At 55.4% G+C, this 23,460-nt stretch overlaps 1 protein-coding gene across 1 annotated transcript in view; it reads left to right on the forward strand.

Moving 5' to 3' along the window:
* LOC147108431 (mitotic interactor and substrate of PLK1-like) overlaps positions 1-21,697 on the forward strand; it is a 440,619-nt gene extending 418,922 nt beyond the window's left edge. The window contains exon 5 of the mRNA XM_086005068.1: positions 20,227-21,697. Coding sequence (XP_085861194.1) covers positions 20,227-20,316 — 90 coding nt within the window. The 3' untranslated portion in view covers positions 20,317-21,697. The remainder of the gene's footprint in view (positions 1-20,226) is intronic.
* Positions 21,698-23,460: the final 1,763 nt, after the last annotated feature.

Below are 23,460 nucleotides of genomic sequence, written 5' to 3' on the forward strand. Positions count from 1 at the left end.
GCACACACACTGTACCCCATCCAACTCCCCACCCTCTCACACACTGTACCCCATCCAACTCCCCACCCTCACACACACTGTATCCCATCCAACTCCCCACCCTCACACACACTGTACCCCATCCAACTCCCCACCCTCACACACACTGTACCCAATCCAACTCCCCACCCTCACACACACTGTACCCCATCCAACTCCCCACCCTCACACACACTGCACAACATCCAACTCCCCACCCTCACACACACTGCACAACATCCAACTCCCCAACCTCACACACACTGTACTCCATCCAACTCCCCACCCTCACACACACTGTACCCCATCCAACTCCCCAACCTCGCACACACTGTACTCCATCCAACTCCCCAATCTCACACACACGGTACCCCATCCAACTCCCCACCCTCACACACACTGTACCCCATCCAACTCCCCACCCTCACACACACTGTACTCCATCCAACTCCACACCCTCACACATACTGTACCCCAGCCGACTCCCCACCCTAACACACACTGTACCCAATCCAACTCCCCATCCTCACACACACTGTACCCCATCCAACTCCCCACCCTCACACACACTGTACCCCATCCAACTCCCCATCCTCACACACACTGTACCCCATCCAACTCCCCACCCTCACACACACTGTACCCAATCCAACTCCACACCCTCTCACACACACTGTACCCCATCCAACTCCCCACCCTCTCACACACTTTTCCCCATCCAACTCCCCACCCTCACACACACTGTACCCCATCCAACTCCCCACCCTCACACAATCTGTACCCCATCCAACTCCCCACCCTCACACAATCTGTACCCCATCCAACTCCCCATCCTCACACACACTGTACCCCATCCAACTCCCCACCCTCTCACACACTGTACCCCATCCAACTCCCCACCCTCACACACACTGTACCCCATCCAACTCCCCACCCTCACACAATCTGTACCCCATCCAACTCCCCACCCTCACACAATCTGTACCCCATCCAACTCCCCACCCTCACACACACTGTACCCCATCCAACTCCCCACCCTCACACAATCTGTACCCCATCCAACTCCCCACCCTCACACAATCTGTACCCCATCCAACTCCCCATCCTCACACACACTGTACCCCATCCAACTCCCCACCCTCACACACACTGTACCCCATCCAACTCCCCACCCTCTCACACACTATACCCCATCCAACTCCCCACCCTCACACACACAGTACCCCATCCAACTCCCCACCCTCACACACACTGTACCCCATCCAACTCCCCACCCTCTCACACACTGTACCCCATCCAACTCCCCACCCTCTCACACACTTTTCCCCATCCAACTCCCCATCCTAACGCACACTGTACCCCATCCAACTCCCCACCCTCACACACACTGCACCCCATCCAACTCCCCACCCTCACACACACCGTACCCCATCCAACTCCCCACCCTCACACACACTGCACCCCATCCAACTCCCCACCCTCACACTCACTGTACCCCATCCAACTCCCCACCCTCACACACACTGTACCCCATCCAACTCCCCACCCTCACACACACTGTACCCCATCCAACTCCCCACCCTCACACACACTGTACCCCATCCAACTCCCCACCCTCACACACACTGTACACCATCCAACTCCCCACCCTCACACACACTGTACCCCATCCAACTCCCCACCCTCACACACACTGTACCCCATCCAACTCCCCACCCTCACACACTGTACCCCATCCAACTCCCCACCCTCACACACACTGTACCCCATCCAACTCCCCACCCTCACATACACTGTACCCCATCCAACTCCCCACCCTCACACACACTGTACACCATCCAACTCCCCACCCTCACACACACTGTACCCCATCCAACTCCCCACCCTCACACACACTGTACCCCATCCAACTCCACACCCTCACACACACTGTACCCCATCCAACTCCCCACCCTCACACACACTGTACCCCATCCAACTCCCCACCCTCACACACACTGTACCCCATCCAACTCCCCACCCTCACACACACTGTACCCCATCCAACTCCCCATCCTCACGCACACTGTACCCCATCCAACTCCCCACCATCACACACACTGTACCCCATCCAACTCCCCACCCTCACACACACTGTACCCCATCCAACTCCCCACCCTCACACACACTGTACCCCATCCAACTCCCCACCCTCACACACACTGTACCCCATCCAACTCCCCACCCTCACACACACTGTACCCCATCCAACTCCCCATCCTCACGCACACTGTACCCCATCCAACTCCCCACCCTCACACACACTGTACCCCATCCAACTCCCCACCCTCACACACACTGTACCCCATCCAACTCCCCACCCTCACACACACTGTACCCCATCCAACTCCCCACCCTCACACACACTGTACCCCATCCAACTCCCCACCCTCACACACACTGTACACCATCCAACTCCCCACCCTCACACACACTGTACCCCATCCAACTCCCCACCCTCACACACACTGTACCCCATCCAAATCCCCACCCTCACACACTGTACCCCATCCAACTCCCCACCCTCACACACACTGTACCCCATCCAACTCCACACCCTCACACACACTGTACCCCATCCAACTCCCCACCCTCACACACACTGTACCCCATCCAACTCCCCACCCTCACACACACTGTACCCCATCCAACTCCCCACCCTCACACACACTGTACCCCATCCAACTCCCCACCATCACACACACTGTACCCCATCCAACTCCCCACCCTCACACACACTGTACCCCATCCAACTCCCCACCCTCACACACACTGTACCCCATCCAACTCCCCACCCTCACACACACTGTACCCCATCCAACTCCACACCCTCACACACACTGTACCCCATCCAACTCCCCACCCTCACACACACTGTACCCCATCCAACTCCCCACCCTCACACACACTGTACCCCATCCAACTCCCCACCCTCACACACACTGTACCCCATCCAACTCCCCACCCTCACACACACTGTACCCCATCCAACTCCCCACCCTCACACACACTGTACCCCATCCAACTCCCCACCCTCACACACACTGTACCCCATCCAACTCCCCACCCTCACACACACTGTACCCCATCCAACTCCCCACCCTCACACACACTGTACCCCATCCAACTCCCCACCCTCACACACACTGTACCCCATCCAACTCCCCACCCTCACACACATTGTACCCCATCCAACTCCCCACCCTCACACACACTGTACCCCATCCAACTCCACACCCTCACACACACTGTACCCCATCCAACTCCCCACCCTCACACACACTGTACCCCATCCAACTCCCCACCCTCACACACACTGTACCCCATCCAACTCCCCAGCCTCACACACACTGTACCCCATCCAACTCCCCACCCTCACACACACTGTACCCCATCCAACTCCCCACCCTCACACACACTGTACCCCTTCCAACTCCCCACCCTCACACACACTGTACCCCATCCAACTCCACACCCTCACACACACTGTACCCCATCCAACTCCCCACCCTCACACACACTGTACCCCATCCAACTCCCCACCCTCACACACACTGTACCCCATCCAACTCCCCACCCTCACACACACTGTACCCCATCCAACTCCCCACCCTCACACACACTGCACCCCATCCAACTCCCCACCCTCACACACACCGTACCCCATCCAACTCCCCACCCTCTCACACACTGTACCCCATCCAACTCCCCACCCTCACACACACTGTACCCCATCCAACTCCCCACCCTCACACACACTGTACCCCATCCAACTCCCCACCCTCACACACACTGTACCCCATCCAACTCCCCACCCTCACACACACCGTACCCCATCCAACTCCCCACCCTCACACACACTGTACCCCATCCAACTCCCCACCCTCACACACACCGTACCCCATCCAACTCCCCACCCTCACACACACTGTACCTCATCCAACTCCCCACCCTCACACACACTGTACCTCTTCCAACTCCCCACCCTCTCACACACTGTACCCCATCCAACTCCCCACCCTCACACACACTGTCCCCCGTCCAACTCCCCACCCTCACACACACTGTACCCAATCCAACTCCCCACCCTCACACACACTGTACCCCATCCAACTCCCCACCCTCACACACACTGTACCCCATCCAACTCCCCAACCTCACACACACTGTACCCAATCCAACTCCCCACCCTCACACACACTGTACCCCATCCAACTCCCCACCCTCACACACACTGTACCCCATCCAACTCCCCACCCTCACACACACGGTACTCCATCCAACTCCCCACCCTCACACACTGTACCCCATCCAACTCCCCACCCTCACAAACACTGTACTCCATCCAACTCCCTCCCTCACACACACTGTACCCCATCCAACTCCCCACCCTCACACACACTGTACCCCATCTAACTCCCCACCCTCACACACACTGTACCCCATCCAACTCCCCACCCTCACACACACTGTACCCCATCCAACTCCCCACCCTCACACACTGTACCCCATCCAACTCCCCACCCTCACAAACACTGTACTCCATCCAACTCCCCACCCTCACACAAACTGTACCCCATCCAACTCCCCACCCTCACACACACTGTACCCCATCCAACTCCCCACCCTCACACACACTGTACCCCATCCAACTCCCCACCCTCACACACACTGTACCCCATCCAACTCCCCACCCTCACACACACTGTACCCCATTCAACTCCCCACCCTCACACACACTGTACCCAATCCAACTCCCCATCCTCACACACACTGTACCCCATCCAACTCCCCACTGTCACACACACTGTACCCCATCCAACTCCCCACTCTCACACACACTGTACCCCATCCAACTCCCCACCCTCTCACACACTGTACCCCATCCAACTCCCCACCCTCTCACACACACTGTACCCCATCCAACTCCCCACCCTCACACACACTGTACCCCATCCAACTCCCCACCCTCACACAATCTGTACCCCATCCAACTCCCCACCCTCACACAATCTGTACCCCATCCAACTCCCCATCCTCACACACACTGTACCCCATCCAACTCCCCACCCTCTCACACACTGTACCCCATCCAACTCCCCACCCTCACACACACTGTACCCCATCCAACTCCCCACCCTCACACAATCTGTACCCCATCCAACTCCCCACCCTCACACAATCTGTACCCCATCCAACTCCCCACCCTCACACACACTGTACCCCATCCAACTCCCCACCCTCACACAATCTGTACCCCATCCAACTCCCCACCCTCACACAATCTGTACCCCATCCAACTCCCCATCCTCACACACACTGTACCCCATCCAACTCCCCACCCTCACACACACTGTACCCCATCCAACTCCCCACCCTCTCACACACTATACCCCATCCAACTCCCCACCCTCACACACACTGTACCCCATCCAACTCCCCACCCTCACACACACTGTACCCCATCCAACTCCCCACCCTCACACACACTGTACCCCATCCAACTCCCCACCCTCACACACACTGCACCCCATCCAACTCCCCACCCTCACACACACTGTACCCCATCCAACTCCCCACCCTCACACACACTGTACCCCATCCAACTCCCCACCCTCACACACACTGTACCCCATCCAACTCCCCACCCTCTCACACACTTTTCCCCATCCAACTCCCCACCCTCACACACACTGCACCCCATCCAACTCCCCACCCTCACACACACTGTACCCCATCCAACTCCCCACCCTCTCACACACTTTTCCCCATCCAACTCCTCACCCTCACACACACTGTACCCCATCCAACTCCCCACCCTCTCACACACTGTACCCCATCCAACTCCCCATCCTAACGCACACTGTACCCCATCCAACTCCCCACCCTCACACACACTGCACCCCATCCAACTCCCCACCCTCACACACACCGTACCCCATCCAACTCCCCACCCTCACACACACTGCACCCCATCCAACTCCCCACCCTCACACACACTGTACCCCATCCAACTCCCCACCCTCACACACACTGTACCCCATCCAACTCCCCACCCTCACACACACTGTACCCCATCCAACTCCCCACCCTCACACACACTGTACCCCATCCAACTCCCCACCCTCACACACACTGTACACCATCCAACTCCCCACCCTCACACACACTGTACACCATCCAACTCCCCACCCTCACACACACCGTACCCCATCCAACTCCCCACCCTCACACACACTGTACCCCATCCAACTCCCCACCCTCACACACTGTACCCCATCCAACTCCCCACCCTCACACACACTGTACCCCATCCAACTCCACACCCTCACACACACTGTACCCCATCCAACTCCCCACCCTCACACACACTGTACCCCATCCAACTCCCCACCCTCACACACACTGTACCCCATCCAACTCCCCACCCTCACACACACTGTACCCCATCCAACTCCCCATCCTCACGCACACTGTACCCCATCCAACTCCCCACCATCACACACACTGTACCCCATCCAACTCCCCACCCTCACACACACTGTACCCCATCCAACTCCCCACCCTCACACACACTGTACCCCATCCAACTCCCCACCCTCACACACACTGTACCCCATCCAACTCCCCACCCTCACACACACTGTACCCCATCCAACTCCCCATCCTCACGCACACTGTACCCCATCCAACTCCCCACCCTCACACACACTGTACCCCATCCAACTCCCCACCCTCACACACACTGTACCCCATCCAACTCCCCACCCTCACACACACTGTACCCCATCCAACTCCCCACCCTCACACACACTGTACCCCATCCAACTCCCCACCCTCACACACACTGTACACCATCCAACTCCCCACCCTCACACACACTGTACCCCATCCAACTCCCCACCCTCACACACACTGTACCCCATCCAAATCCCCACCCTCACACACTGTACCCCATCCAACTCCCCACCCTCACACACACTGTACCCCATCCAACTCCCCACCATCACACACACTGTACCCCATCCAACTCCCCACCCTCACACACACTGTACCCCATCCAACTCCCCACCCTCACACACACTGTACCCCATCCAACTCCACACCCTCACACACACTGTACCCCATCCAACTCCCCACCCTCACACACACTGTACCCCATCCAACTCCCCACCCTCACACACACTGTACCCCATCCAACTCCCCACCCTCACACACACTGTACCCCATCCAACTCCCCACCCTCACACACACTGTACCCCATCCAACTCCCCACCCTCACACACACTGTACCCCATCCAACTCCCCACCCTCACACACACTGTACCCCATCCAACTCCCCACCCTCACACACACTGTACCCCATCCAACTCCCCACCCTCACACACACTGTACCCCATCCAACTCCCCACCCTCACACACACTGTACCCCATCCAACTCCACACCCTCACACACACTGTACCCCATCCAACTCCCCACCCTCACACACACTGTACCCCATCCAACTCCCCACCCTCACACACACTGTACCCCATCCAACTCCCCACCCTCACACACACTGTACCCCATCCAACTCCCCACCCTCTCACAATCTGTACCCCATCCAACTCCCCACTCTCACACACACTGTACCCCATCCAACTCCCCACCCTCTCACAATCTGTACCCCATCCAACTCCCCACCCTCACACACACTGTACCCCATCCAACTCCCCACCCTCACACACTGTACCCCATCCAACTCCCCACCCTCACACACACTGTACCCCATCCAACTCCCCACCCTCACACACACTGTACCCCATCCAACTCCCCAGCCTCACACACACTGTACCCCATCCAACTCCCCACCCTCACACACACTGTACCCCATCCAACTCCCCACCCTCACACACACTGCACCCCATCCAACTCCCCACCCTCACACACACTGTACCCCATCCAACTCCCCACCCTCACACACACTGTACCCCTTCCAACTCCCCACCCTCACACACACTGTACCCCATCCAACTCCCCACCCTCACACACACTGTACCCCATCCAACTCCCCACCCTCACACACACTGTACCCCATCCAACTCCCCACCCTCACACACACTGTACCCCATCCAACTCCCCACCCTCACACACACTGTACCCCATCCAACTCCACACCCTCACACACACTGTACCCCATCCAACTCCCCACCCTCACACACACTGTACCCCATCCAACTCCCCACCCTCACACACACTGTACCCCATCCAACTCCCCACCCTCACACACACTGTACCCCATCCAACTCCCCACCCTCACACACACTGCACCCCATCCAACTCCCCACCCTCACACACACCGTACCCCATCCAACTCCCCACCCTCACACACACTGTACCCCATCCAACTCCCCACCCTCACACACACTGTACCCCATCCAACTCCCCACCCTCACACACACTGTACCCCATCCAACTCCCCACCCTCACACACACTGTACCCCATCCAACTCCCCACCCTCACACACACTGTACCCCATCCAACTCCCCACCCTCACACACACTATACCCCATCCAACTCCCCACCCTCACACACACTGTACCCCATCCAACTCCCCACCCTCACACACACTGTACCCCATCCAACTCCCCACCCTCACACACACTGTACCCCGTCCAACTCCCCACCCTCACACACACTGTACCCCATCCAACTCCCCACCCTCACACACACTGTACCCCATCCAACTCCCCACCCTCACACACACTATACACCATCCAACTCCCCACCCTCACACACACTGTACCCCATCCAACTCCCCACCCTCACACATACTGTACCCCATCCAACTCCCCACCCTCACACACACTGTACCCCATCCAACTCCCCACCCTCACACACACTGTACCCCATCCAACTCCCCACCCTCACACACACTGTACCTCATCCAACTCCCCACCCTCACACACACTGTACCCCATCCAACTCCCCACCCTCACACACACCGTACCCCATCCAACTCCCCACCCTCACACACACTGTACCCCATCCAACTCCCCACCCTCACACACACCGTACCCCATCCAACTCCCCACCCTCACACACACTGTACCTCATCCAACTCCCCACCCTCACACACACTGTACCCCTTCCAACTCCCCACCCTCTCACACACTGTACCCCATCCAACTCCCCACCCTCACACACACTGTCCCCCGTCCAACTCCCCACCCTCACACACACTGTACCCAATCCAACTCCCCACCCTCACACACACTGTACCCCATCCAACTCCCCACCCTCACACACACTGTACCCCATCCAACTCCCCAACCTCACACACACTGTACCCAATCCAACTCCCCACCCTCACACACACTGTACCCCATCCAACTCCCCACCCTCACACACACTGTACCCCATCCAACTCCCCACCCTCACACACACGGTACTCCATCCAACTCCCCACCCTCACACACTGTACCCCATCCAACTCCCCACCCTCACAAACACTGTACTCCATCCAACTCCCTCCCTCACACACACTGTACCCCATCCAACTCCCCACCCTCACACACACTGTACCCCATCTAACTCCCCACCCTCACACACACTGTACCCCATCCAACTCCCCACCCTCACAAACACTGTACCCCATCCAACTCCCCACCCTCACACACACTGTACCCCATCCAACTCCCCACCCTCACAAACACTGTACTCCATCCAACTCCCCACCCTCACACAAACTGTACCCCATCCAACTCCCCACCCTCACACACACTGTACCCCATCCAACTCCCCACCCTCACACACACTGTACCCCATCCAACTCCCCACCCTCACACACACTGTACCCCATCCAACTCCCCACCCTCACACACACTGTACCCCATTCAACTCCCCACCCTCACACACACTGTACCCAATCCAACTCCCCATCCTCACACACACTGTACCCCATCCAACTCCCCACTGTCACACACACTGTACCCCATCCAACTCCCCACTCTCACACACACTGTACCCCATCCAACTCCCCACCCTCTCACACACTGTACCCCATCCAACTCCCCACCCTCTCACACACACTGTACCCCATCCAACTCCCCACCCTCACACACACTGTACCACATCCAACTCCCCACCCTCACACACAAACTGTACCCCATCCCGCTCCCCACCATCACAAACACTGTACCCCATCCAACTCCCCACCCTCACACACACTGTACCCCATCCAACTCCCCACCCTCACACACACTGTACCCCATCCAACTCCCCACCCTCTCACACACTGTACCCCATCCAACTCCCCACCCTCACACACACTGTCCCCCATCCAACTCCCCACCCTCACACACAATTCACAATTCACAATTCAAATCGCTTTATTGGCATGATAAGTTACATCTTATGTTGCCAAAGCATCAAAATACATTTATGGTTTACCACATAAACGCAGTTCTATTCATACAGTGTATAAACAGGTATATCCCTGAGTGTATAAATATACATTCGCATTGTTTATACATATTCTTTTCTTAGTTTACTGGTTGTCTCTCTGTTCATGGCAAGCTGTAACATAGCGTGCCGCCAGTGTTATACAGCTTCTCTCCTCTCCCAGTAGGAATGGGAGTTTTTGGTTGTCATTCAGATTTCTGAAATCAGGGCATATTTGTGAGAATTTTTGGTAGAAATTCTCCCTGATGCCCTGATATTTTCCACAAGCTGTGAGGAAGTGCATCTCTGTCTCCACCACTCTCTGACTGCAGTGAGAGCATATCCTGTCCTCTCTTGGCAGCCTGGTCTGCCTGTGTCTGCCTTTTTCGATCGCTAGGCTATGTTCGCTAAGTCTGTACCTTGTCAAGGTTCTTCTCAGTTTGTTATCCTTTACCATGGTCAGGTAATCAGCTATGTTGTATTGTCTGTTTAGGGCCAAGTAGCAATTGAGTTTGCTTTGGGTTTTTGTTGTTTCTGCCCAATATGTCAGATATTTTTCCTTTTGCTTAGCGACGATTGTGTTGGGTCGAATTCTTTGTGTTACCCTGTCACTGTCCTGGGGCTGGTTATTGTTAGTATTGTTAGTAGTTACTTCACTGAGTCCCAGGACTAGTTGACTGAGGGTATTCTTCTTTATGGTCAGCTCTTGGCATTTCAGGGCGTCGTAGTGATAGCATTGGGGATTGCTCATTTGTAGGTGATTCCAAAATTTGGTGGCTCTTTTTTGGATAGTGATTATTAATGGATATTGGCCTAGTTCCGCCCTGCATGCATTGTTTACTGTTTTCCTTTGAGTCCGGAGGATACTTTTACAGAATTCTGCATGTAGGATCTCAATTGGGTGTTTGTCCCATTTTGCAAATTCTTGTTGAGTTAGCGGTCCCCATACCTCACTGCCATAGAGTGCAATTGGTTCAATTACTGATTTGAAAATTTTGAGCCAAATGCTAATTGGGATTTCTATTTGGATTGATTTTTTGATGGCATAGAAAGCCCTTCTTGCTTTCTCTTTCAGTTCATTCACAGCCAGTTTGAAGTTTCCCGTAGAACTGATTTTTAAGCCCAAGTATGTGTAGTTAGTGGTTTGTTCAATTTTGGTTGTTCCTACTGTGAAATTTATTTTGGGTCCCTGATGTTTGGATCTTTGCTGGAACACAAGGACTTTGGTTTTTTGGGGATTTATTGTCAGGGCCCAAGTCTGGCAGTACGACTCCAGCAGGTCCAGGTTTTGCTGTAGCCCCTCTTTAGTTGGTGACAGCAGAACCAGGTCGTCTGCATAGAGGAGGAATTTAACCTTGGATTCATATAGGGTGAGGCCGGGTGCTGTAGATTGTTCAAGTAGTTTTGCCAATCCATTTATGTAAATATTAAAGAGTGTCGGTGAGATTGGCGAGCCCTGCGTCACCCCCCGCCCCTGTGGGAAGTATTTTGTTTGTTTGTCTCCAATTTTAACTGCACATTTGTTGTTTGTATACATTGATTTAATTACATCATATGTTTTCCCTCCTACCCCGCTTTCGATAAGTTTCAGGAATAAACCGTCATGCCAGATGGAGTCGAAAGCCTTCTGGAAATCTACAAAGCATGCGTAGATTTTGCTTTTGTTATGGTGAACGTGTTTGTCAATTAGGGTCTGCAGGGTGAAGATATGATCGGATGTTCTATAGTTTGGCAGGAATCCAATTTGGCTTTTACTCAAGACATTGTGCTCCTCAAGGAAGTTTATAAGTCTTTTGTTTATGATGCTACAGAATACCTTCCCCAGGTTACTGTTTACACAGATGCCTCGATAGTTGTTTGGGTCGATTTTGTCCCCACTTTTGTATATGGGCGTTATGAGTCCTTTGTTCCAGATATCAGGGAAATAACCGACACTCAGAACCAAGTTGAAGAATTTTAGGATAGCCAGTTTCATTTTGTTGTCTGTGTGTTTAATCATCTCGTTTAGTATGCCGTCTGTCCCGCAGGCTTTTCCTGGTCGCAGGTCCTTGAGTTTTTCAAGAAGTTCTTTTTCTGTTATTATGGCGTCCAGCGGGTTTTGGTTATCTTTTATGGCCATTTCTAGCTTTTCCAGTTTTTTGCATATTTGGTGTTGCTCTGGTCTTAGTGTGTTTTTCTGGTATAATTTTTCAAAGTGGTTTACCCATGTGTCCCCATTTTGAATGGCCAAATCGTCGTGTTGTTTTTTGTGTAGTGTTTTCAAGTTTTCCCAGAAACAATTGGAATCAATGGATTCCTCCATGGAGCTGAGTGTATTCTTAATATATTGCTCTTTTTTGGTTCTGAGTGTGTTTCTGTATTGTGTTAGTGTCTGACAATAAGTAAGGCGTACTTCCTCGTTTTCTGGATGTCTGTGTTTTTGGTTTGATATTTTTCTAAGTTTTTTCCTCATGTTATGGCAATCTCGGTCAAACCATTTTTCATAGTTTTTTGTTTTGGGTTCTTGCGAGCTTTCAAGTTTGCATTTGTTGCCAAATTATCAAAAATATTGTTTAGTTTACTAACTGCCCGGTTTACGCCTTCTTTATTGTGAGTGTATATGTTATCCAGAAAGGTGTCTAAGAGAGCTTGAGTTGATGCATTGCTAATTGTTTTCTGGTATTTTTCCGTGTCGTTTTTGGCCCATCTGTACGATTTTTTGGTGTTGTACAGTTTACTGGGTAGTGTACCCCATCCAACTCCACACCCTCACACCCACTGTACCCCATCCAACTCACCACCCTCACACACACTGTACCCCATCTAACTCCCCACCCTCACACTGTACCGCATCCAACTCCCCACCCTCACACACGCTGTACCCCATCCAACTCACTACCCTCACACACACTGTACCCCATCCAACTCCCCACCCTCACACACACTGTACCCCATCCAACTCCCCACTCTCACACACACTCTACCCCATCCAACTCCCCACCCTCACACACGCTGTACCCCATCCAACTCCCCACTCTCACACACGCTGTACCCCATCCAACTCCCCACCCTCACACACACTGTACCCCACCCAACTCCCCACCCTCACACACACTGTACCCCATCCAGCTCCCCACCCTCACACACACTGTACCCCATCCAACTCCCCACCCTCACACACACTGCACCCCATCCAACTCCCCACCCTCACACACACTGTACCCCATTCAACTCCCCACCCTCACACACACTGTACCCCATCCAACTCCCCACCCGCACACACACTGTACCCCATCCAACTCCCCACCCTCACACACACTGTACCCCATCCAACTCCCCACCCTCACACACACTGTACCCAATCCAACTCCACACCCTCTCACACACACTGTACCCCATCCAACTCCCCACCCTCACACACACTGTACCCCATCCAACTCCCCACCCGCACACACACTGTACCCCGTCCAACTCCCCACCCTCACACACACTCTACCCCGCCCAACTGCCCACCCTCAAACACACTGTACCCCGTCCAACTCCCCACCCTCACACACACTGTACCCCATCCAACTCCCCACCCTCACACACACTGCACCCCATCCAACTCCCCACCTTCACACACACTGTACCCCATCCAACTCCCCACCCTCACAGACACTGTACCCCATCCAACTCCCACCCTCACACACACTGTACCCCATCGAACTCCCCACCCTCACACACACTGTACCCCATCCAACTCCCCACCCTCACACACACTGTACCCCATCCAACCCCCCACCCTCACACACACCCTACCCCATCCAACTCCCCACCTTCACACACACTCTACCCCATCCAACTCCCCACCCTCACACACACTGTACCCTATCCAACTCCCCACCCTCACACACACTGTACCCCATCCAACTTCCCACCCTCACACATACTGTACCCCATCCAACTCCCCACCCTCACACACACTGCACCCCATCCAACTCCCCACCCTCACACACACTGTACCCCATCCAACTCCCCACCCTCACACACACTGTACCCCATCCAACTCCCCACCCTCACACACACTGTACCCCATCCAACTCCCCATCCTCACACACACTGTACCCCATCCAACTCCCGAACCTCACACACACTGTACCCCATCCAACTCCCCACCCTCACACACACTGTACCCCATCCAACTCCCCATCCTCACACACACTGTACCCCATCCAACTCCCGAACCTCACACACACTGTACCCCATCCAACTCCCCACCCTCACACACACTGTACCCCATCCAACTCCCCACCCTCACACACACTGTACCCCATCCAACTCCCCACCCTCTCACACACTGTACCCCATCCAACTCCCCACCCTCACACACACTGTACCCCATTCAACTCCCCACCCTCACACACACTGTACCCCATCCAACTCCCCACCCGCACACACACTGTACCCCATCCAACTCCCCACCCTCACACACACTGTACCCCATCCAACTCCCCACCCTCACACACACTGTACCCAATCCAACTCCACACCCTCTCACACACACTGTACCCCATCCAACTCCCCACCCTCACACACACTGTACCCCATCCAACTCCCCACCCGCACACACACTGTACCCCGTCCAACTCTCCACCCTCACACACACTCTACCCTGCCCAACTGCCCACCCTCAAACACACTGTACCCCGTCCAACTCCCCACCCTCGCACACACTGTACCCCGTCCAACTCCCCACCCTCACACACACTGTACCCCATCCAACTCCCCACCCTCACACACACTGTACCCCATCCAACTCCCCACCCTCACACACACTGTACCTCATCCAACTCCCCACCCTCACACACACTGTACCCCATCCAACTCCCACCCTCACACACACTGTACCCCATCCAACTCCCCACCCTCACACACACTGTACCCCATCCAACTCCCCACCCTCACACACACTGTACCCCATCCAACCCCCCACCCTCACACACACCCTACCCCATCCAACTCCCCACCTTCACACACACTCTACCCCATCCAACTCCCCACCCTCACACACACTGTACCCTATCCAACTCCCCACCCTCACACACACTGTACCCCATCCAACTTCCCACCCTCACACATACTGTACCCCATCCAACTCCCCACCCTCACACACACTGTACTCCATCCAACCCCCCACCCTCACACACACCCTACCCCATCCAACTCCCCACCTTCACACACACTGTACCCCATCCAACTCCCCACCCTCACACACACTGTACCCCATCCAACTCCCCACCCTCACACACACTGTACCCCATCCAACTCCCCATCCTCACACACACTGTACCCCATCCAACTCCCCACCCTCACACACACTGTACCCCATCCAACTCCCGAACCTCACACACACTGTACCCCATCCAACTCCCCACCCTCACACACACTGTACCCCATCCAACTCCCCACCCTCACACACACTGTACCCCATCCAACTCCCCACCCTCTCACACACTGTACCCCATCCAACTCCCCACCCTCACACACACTGTACCCCATCCAACTCCCCACCCTCACACACACCGTACCCCATCCAATCCCACCCTCACACACACTGTACCCCGTCCAACTTCCCACCCTCACACACACTGTACCCCGTCCAACTCCCCACCCTCACACACACTGTACCCCTTCCAACTCCCCACCCTCACACACACTGTACCCCATCCAACTCCCCACCCTCACACTGTACCCCATCCAACTCCCCACCCTCACACACACTGTACCCCATCCAACTCCCACCGTCACACACACTGTACCCCATCCAACTTCCCACCCTCACACACACTGCACCCCATCCAACTCCCCACCCTCACACACACTGTACCCCATCCAACTCCCCACCCTCACACACACTGTACCCCATCCAACTCCCCACCCTCACACACACTGTAACCCATCCAACTCCCCACCCTCACACACACTGTACCCCATCCAACTTCCCACCCTCACACACACTGTACCCCATCCAACTCCCCACCCTCACACACACTGTACCCCATCCAACTCCCCACCCTCACACACACTTTACCCCATCCAACTCCCCACCCTCACACACACTGTACCCCATTCAACTCCCCACCCTCACACACACTGTACTCCATCCAACTCCCCATCCTCACACACACCGTACCCCATCCAACTCCCCACCCTCACACACACTGTACCCCATCCAACTCCCCACCCTCACACACACTGTACCCCATCCAACTCCCCACCCTCACACACACTGTACCCCATCCAACTCACCACCCTCACACTGTACCCCATCGAACTCCCTACCCACACTGTACCCCATCCAACTCCCCACCCTCACACACACTGTACCCCATCCAACTCCCCACCCTCACACACACTGTACCCCATCTAACTCCCCACCCTCACACACACTGTACCCCATCCAACTCCCACCGTCACACACACTGTACCCCATCCAACTTCCCACCCTCACACACACTGTACCCCATCCAACTCCCCACCCTCACACACACTGTACCCCATCCAACTCCCCACCCTCACACACACTGTACCCCATCTAAGTCCCCACCCTCACACACACTGTACCCCATCCAACTCCCCACCCTCAGACACACTGTACCCCATCCAACTCCCCACCCTCACACACACTGTACCCCATCCAACTCCCCGCCCTCACACACACTGTACCCCATCCAACTCCCCACCCTCAGACACACTGTACCCCATCCAACTCCCCACCCTCACACACGCTGTACCCCATCCAACTCCCCACTCCCTCTCACACACTGTACCCCATCCCACTCCCCACCCTCTCACACACTGTACCCCATCCAACTCCCCACCCTCACACACACTGTACCCCATCCAACTCCCCATCCTCACACACACTGTACCCCATCCAACTCCCGAACCTCACACACACTGTACCCCATCCAACTCCCCACCCTCACACACACTGTACCCCATCCAACTCCCCACCCTCACACACACTGTACCCCATCCAACTCCCCACCCTCTCACACACTGTACCCCATCCAACTCCCCACCCTCACACACACTGTACCCCATTCAACTCCCCACCCTCACACACACTGTACCCCATCCAACTCCCCACCCGCACACACACTGTACCCCATCCAACTCCCCACCCTCACACACACTGTACCCCATCCAACTCCCCACCCTCACACACACTGTACCCAATCCAACTCCACACCCTCTCACACACACTGTACCCCATCCAACTCCCCACCCTCACACACACTGTACCCCATCCAACTCCCCACCCGCACACACACTGTACCCCGTCCAACTCTCCACCCTCACACACACTCTACCCTGCCCAACTGCCCACCCTCAAACACACTGTACCCCGTCCAACTCCCCACCCTCGCACACACTGTACCCCGTCCAACTCCCCACCCTCACACACACTGTACCCCATCCAACTCCCCACCCTCACACACACTGTACCCCATCCAACTCCCCACCCTCACACACACTGTACCTCATCCAACTCCCCACCCTCACACACACTGTACCCCATCCAACTCCCACCCTCACACACACTGTACCCCATCCAACTCCCCACCCTCACACACACTGTACCCCATCCAACTCCCCACCCTCACACACACTGTACCCCATCCAACCCCCCACCCTCACACACACCCTACCCCATCCAACTCCCCACCTTCACACACACTCTACCCCATCCAACTCCCCACCCTCACACACACTGTACCCTATCCAACTCCCCACCCTCACACACACTGTACCCCATCCAACTTCCCACCCTCACACATACTGTACCCCATCCAACTCCCCACCCTCACACACACTGTACTCCATCCAACCCCCCACCCTCACACACACCCTACCCCATCCAACTCCCCACCTTCACACACACTGTACCCCATCCAACTCCCCACCCTCACACACACTGTACCCCATCCAACTCCCCACCCTCACACACACTGTACCCCATCCAACTCCCCATCCTCACACACACTGTACCCCATCCAACTCCCCACCCTCACACACACTGTACCCCATCCAACTCCCGAACCTCACACACACTGTACCCCATCCAACTCCCCACCCTCACACACACTGTACCCCATCCAACTCCCCACCCTCACACACACTGTACCCCATCCAACTCCCCACCCTCTCACACACTGTACCCCATCCAACTCCCCACCCTCACACACACTGTACCCCATCCAACTCCCCACCCTCACACACACCGTACCCCATCCAATCCCACCCTCACACACACTGTACCCCGTCCAACTTCCCACCCTCACACACACTGTACCCCGTCCAACTCCCCACCCTCACACACACTGTACCCCTTCCAACTCCCCACCCTCACACACACTGTACCCCATCCAACTCCCCACCCTCACACTGTACCCCATCCAACTCCCCACCCTCACACACACTGTACCCCATCCAACTCCCACCGTCACACACACTGTACCCCATCCAACTTCCCACCCTCACACACACTGCACCCCATCCAACTCCCCACCCTCACACACACTGTACCCCATCCAACTCCCCACCCTCACACACACTGTACCCCATCCAACTCCCCACCCTCACACACACTGTAACCCATCCAACTCCCCACCCTCACACACACTGTACCCCATCCAACTTCCCACCCTCACACACACTGTACCCCATCCAACTCCCCACCCTCACACACACTGTACCCCATCCAACTCCCCACCCTCACACACACTTTACCCCATCCAACTCCCCACCCTCACACACACTGTACCCCATTCAACTCCCCACCCTCACACACACTGTACTCCATCCAACTCCCCATCCTCACACACACCGTACCCCATCCAACTCCCCACCCTCACACACACTGTACCCCATCCAACTCCCCACCCTCACACACACTGTACCCCATCCAACTCCCCACCCTCACACACACTGTACCCCATCCAACTCACCACCCTCACACTGTACCCCATCGAACTCCCTACCCACACTGTACCCCATCCAACTCCCCACCCTCACACACACTGTACCCCATCCAACTCCCCACCCTCACACACACTGTACCCCATCTAACTCCCCACCCTCACACACACTGTACCCCATCCAACTCCCACCGTCACACACACTGTACCCCATCCAACTTCCCACCCTCACACACACTGTACCCCATCCAACTCCCCACCCTCACACACACTGTACCCCATCCAACTCCCCACCCTCACACACACTGTACCCCATCTAAGTCCCCACCCTCACACACACTGTACCCCATCCAACTCCCCACCCTCAGACACACTGTACCCCATCCAACTCCCCACCCTCACACACACTGTACCCCATCCAACTCCCCGCCCTCACACACACTGTACCCCATCCAACTCCCCACCCTCAGACACACTGTACCCCATCCAACTCCCCACCCTCACACACGCTGTACCCCATCCAACTCCCCACTCCCTCTCACACACTGTACCCCATCCCACTCCCCACCCTCTCACACACTGTACCCCATCCAACTCCCCACCCTCACACACACTGTACCCCATCCAACTCCCCACCCTTTCACAGAGAGATAGTCTGTTGAAAGTTTGTCTGTTCAAAGCAGGGGAGTTTTTCTAGCTGAATGCTAGTGGTCCATGTTCTCCTGGAGTTGCCTGTTCAATGTGGGGTGAATTTACAACACTCTATTCTGCCCTCCTGACTCTTGGCTTCTTCTGTCTAGGTGCTCGATTCTACCAGAGTGACTCGGCGTAAGAGCGCCATGGCACTGCGCTGGGAGGCTGGGCTCTTCAACAGCTCCCAGGACGAGTGAAGCTAGCCCATAAGTTATATAATTGTTGATATATCTATCGTGAAATTTTGAAAAGCACTGCCTGGTGAATAGAAATGAAGTTCCCTGTTGCACTCTGGACTGATTTGACTCTGAGTATCTGTGTATATATAACTCTATTGTAATCCCGAGCCCCGAGCACATAGCCGAGCTCCAAGGTCGGAGCTCCCAGCTCAGGCCCAGTACCCTGCCTTCCTTTGCTTACAGGGGTGCCTGATGAGGAGGCTGACTCTTGTTGCCATGACCAAGACGGTAGGTTATTGTCTGGCAGTGAGCGGCTTTCCTCGAAGGTTCCCTTCACACCACTGGACCTCTCGGCAGCCTTCCTTCTCTTTGAAAGAAGCTTTTCCCGTTGGTGAATTACTTGAACACCAGCCTCGGTTTAAAATGCCTGGATTCCATGACGAGAATTATCAATCAAAATCTTTGCTTACTGTTCTCAACAATATCAATTAACCCTTTGCAGAAAAGCAGACTCATGCTTGTGTGCCAATATATAAAACATACATCAATAAAACAGCATCTGGAACAAGGTGCACTCAATGAACAAAATCCACTCTGTGCTCAGTTTGTGTGTGTGTGTGTGTGAGGAGTGTGTGTGTGTGTGTGTGTGAGGAGTGTGTGTGTGAGGAGTGTGTGTGTGAGGAGTGTGTGTGTGAGGAGTGTGTGTGTGAGGAGTGTGTGTGTGTGAGGAGTGTGTGTGTGAGGAGTGTGTGTGTGAGGAGTGTGTGTGTGAGGAGTGTGTGTGTGAGGAGTGTGTGTGTGTGAGGAGTGTGTGTGTGTGAGGAGTGTGTGTGTGAGGAGTGTGTGTGTGAGGAGTGCGTGTGTGAGGAGTGTGTGTGTGAGGATTGTGTGTGTGAGGAGTGTGTGTGTGAGGAGTGTGTGTGTGAGGAGTGTGTGTGTGTGAGGAGTGTGTGTGTGGGGTGTGTGTGGGGTGTGTGTGTGTGGGGTGTGTGTGTGTGAGGAGTGTGTGTGAGGAGTGTGTGTGTGTGAGGAGTGTGTGTGTGTGAGGAGTGTGTGTGTGTGAGGAGTGTGTGTGTGTGAGGAGTGTGTGTGTGAGGAGTGTGTGTGTGTGAGGAGTGTGTGTGTGAGGAGTGTGTGTGTGTGGAGTGTGTGTGTGTGTGAGGAGTGTGTGTGTGAGGAGTGTGTGTGAGGAGTGTGTGTGTGTGTGAGGAGTGTGTGTGTGGTAAACCACTGCTTGTATTCCACTGTGTACATGCCTGGACATGCCTCGGCTGACTCCTCCCACAAGTCCTAGTATAAAGGTGACTGCTCCCCAGCCCCCTTTGTATTCTGGACCGGTCGACCACTCGAGGCAGACCTTCATTCTTTTGTTAATAAAAGCCTTTAGTTACTCTCTTAACTCTCAGTCTTTTATGAGTAATTGATAGCGCATCAATTTTATTAACAAAATTTTTATAATGGAGAAGATCCTCACACCAGCATGCCTGGACTTAGATCATCGGGAGGCGGACTCATCCACCAAGTTTACTCACTGGCTTAAGTGTTTCGAAAAATTCCTGACCGCCTCCGCAGCAATCAAATCGGACGAGGACAAACTGGATGTCCTGACCTCCAAAGTGAACCACCGAGTGTACTCGGTCATCCAAGACGCGACCTCGTACGCGGACGCTATCAAGCTCCTCAAGGACCAGTACACGCGCCCAGTGAACGAAGTGTACGCCAGGCACCTTCTGGGGAGTCGTAAACAACAACCTGGGGAATCGACCGTGGAATACCTTCAGGCACTGTCTGTGCTTGGCCGGGCCTGTGGTTGTAAGGATGTAAAGGCCGCCGTGTACACAGAGGAACTTATCCGGGACGCTTTTGTAGCGGGCCACAGATCCAATTACACCCGACAGCGACTGTTGGAGCAGAGTGACCTCGACCTCAACAAGGCCTCTGAACTCGCACTATCATTGGATGCAGCCTACCGGGGCATGGATGCCTACTCCTCTGCACCGTGGACGCCGCGGGGAATGACAGCCTGGGACACGGTAGGACCGCCTCATAGCGCCGTGCCACCCCAGCCACACCCCAGCAATGGCCCAACTACCGCAGCAGTGTCCCAAGGCCAGACAGCAGTGCCCCAAGGCCAGAAATGCTACTTCTGTGGCCAGGCAAAACACCCCAGAGCGCGCTGCCCGGCGAAAAACGTGATCTGCTCGGGCTGCGGGAAGAAGGGACACTACGCTAACGTCTGCAGGGCCAAAGCCACCCCGAACCCCAGCAGCGCCGCGTGTGGGCCATGCGGGCCGCCATCTTGGGCCTCCCCGGCCATGTGCGAACCACCGGTACAGCAGCCATTTTGGACGCTCCCAGCCACATGGGGATCATGGACGCCGCCATCTTGGACAACAGCCGGAACGCAGCAGGCCCCCAACACCGCCTCATCTGATACCCGCAGCGACACACCGACCCCTACGCTGGCATCCGTTACACTGGACCAAGCGAGACCGCACCAGCTGGCCAGTTCCACAATGGACATTAAGGTAAATGGCCACGATACAATCTGCCTTTTTGACTCTGGGAGCACGGAGAGCTTCATCCACCCCGACACGGTGCGGCGTTGCTCTCTCCCAGTCCTGCCTGCGCACCAGCGGATTTCTATGGCCTCCGAGTCCCAGTCGGCGGACATCGGCGGCTACTGCGTAGTGACACTCGTAGTAGACGGGACCGTGTACGATCATTTTAAACTTCTGGTCCTGCCCGACCTCTGCGCTGCCGTCCTGCTGGGGTTAGATTTTCAGTGCCACCTTAAAGTGTTACGATGGCGTACGGTGGACCCCTACCCCCACTCACAGTCCGCAGCCAGCAGCTCCCAAATTGCCCACCGCGCACCAGGTGCAACCTCTCCACACTCAGAGTCACCCCCCCCCCCCGACTGTTTGCTAACCTCACCCCCGACTGTAAGCCCATCGCCACAAAGAGCAGGCGATACAGTGCCGGGGACAGGGTTTTCATTAAAACCGAAGTGGAGCGGCTCCTGAAGGAAGGGATTATTGAGGGCAGCACCAGCCCCTGGCGAGCCCAAGTTGTGGTCGTTAAGACCGGCGAGAAGCAGCGCCTGGTCATCAACTACAGCCAGACAATAAATCGCTACACCCTGCTGGACGCCTACCCACT

The sequence above is a fragment of the Somniosus microcephalus genome, chromosome 13 (assembly GCF_052327205.1).
Source record: "Somniosus microcephalus isolate GS21.2 chromosome 13, FLI_Smic_1.0, whole genome shotgun sequence".
NCBI classification, from domain to species: Eukaryota; Metazoa; Chordata; class Chondrichthyes; order Squaliformes; family Somniosidae; genus Somniosus; species Somniosus microcephalus.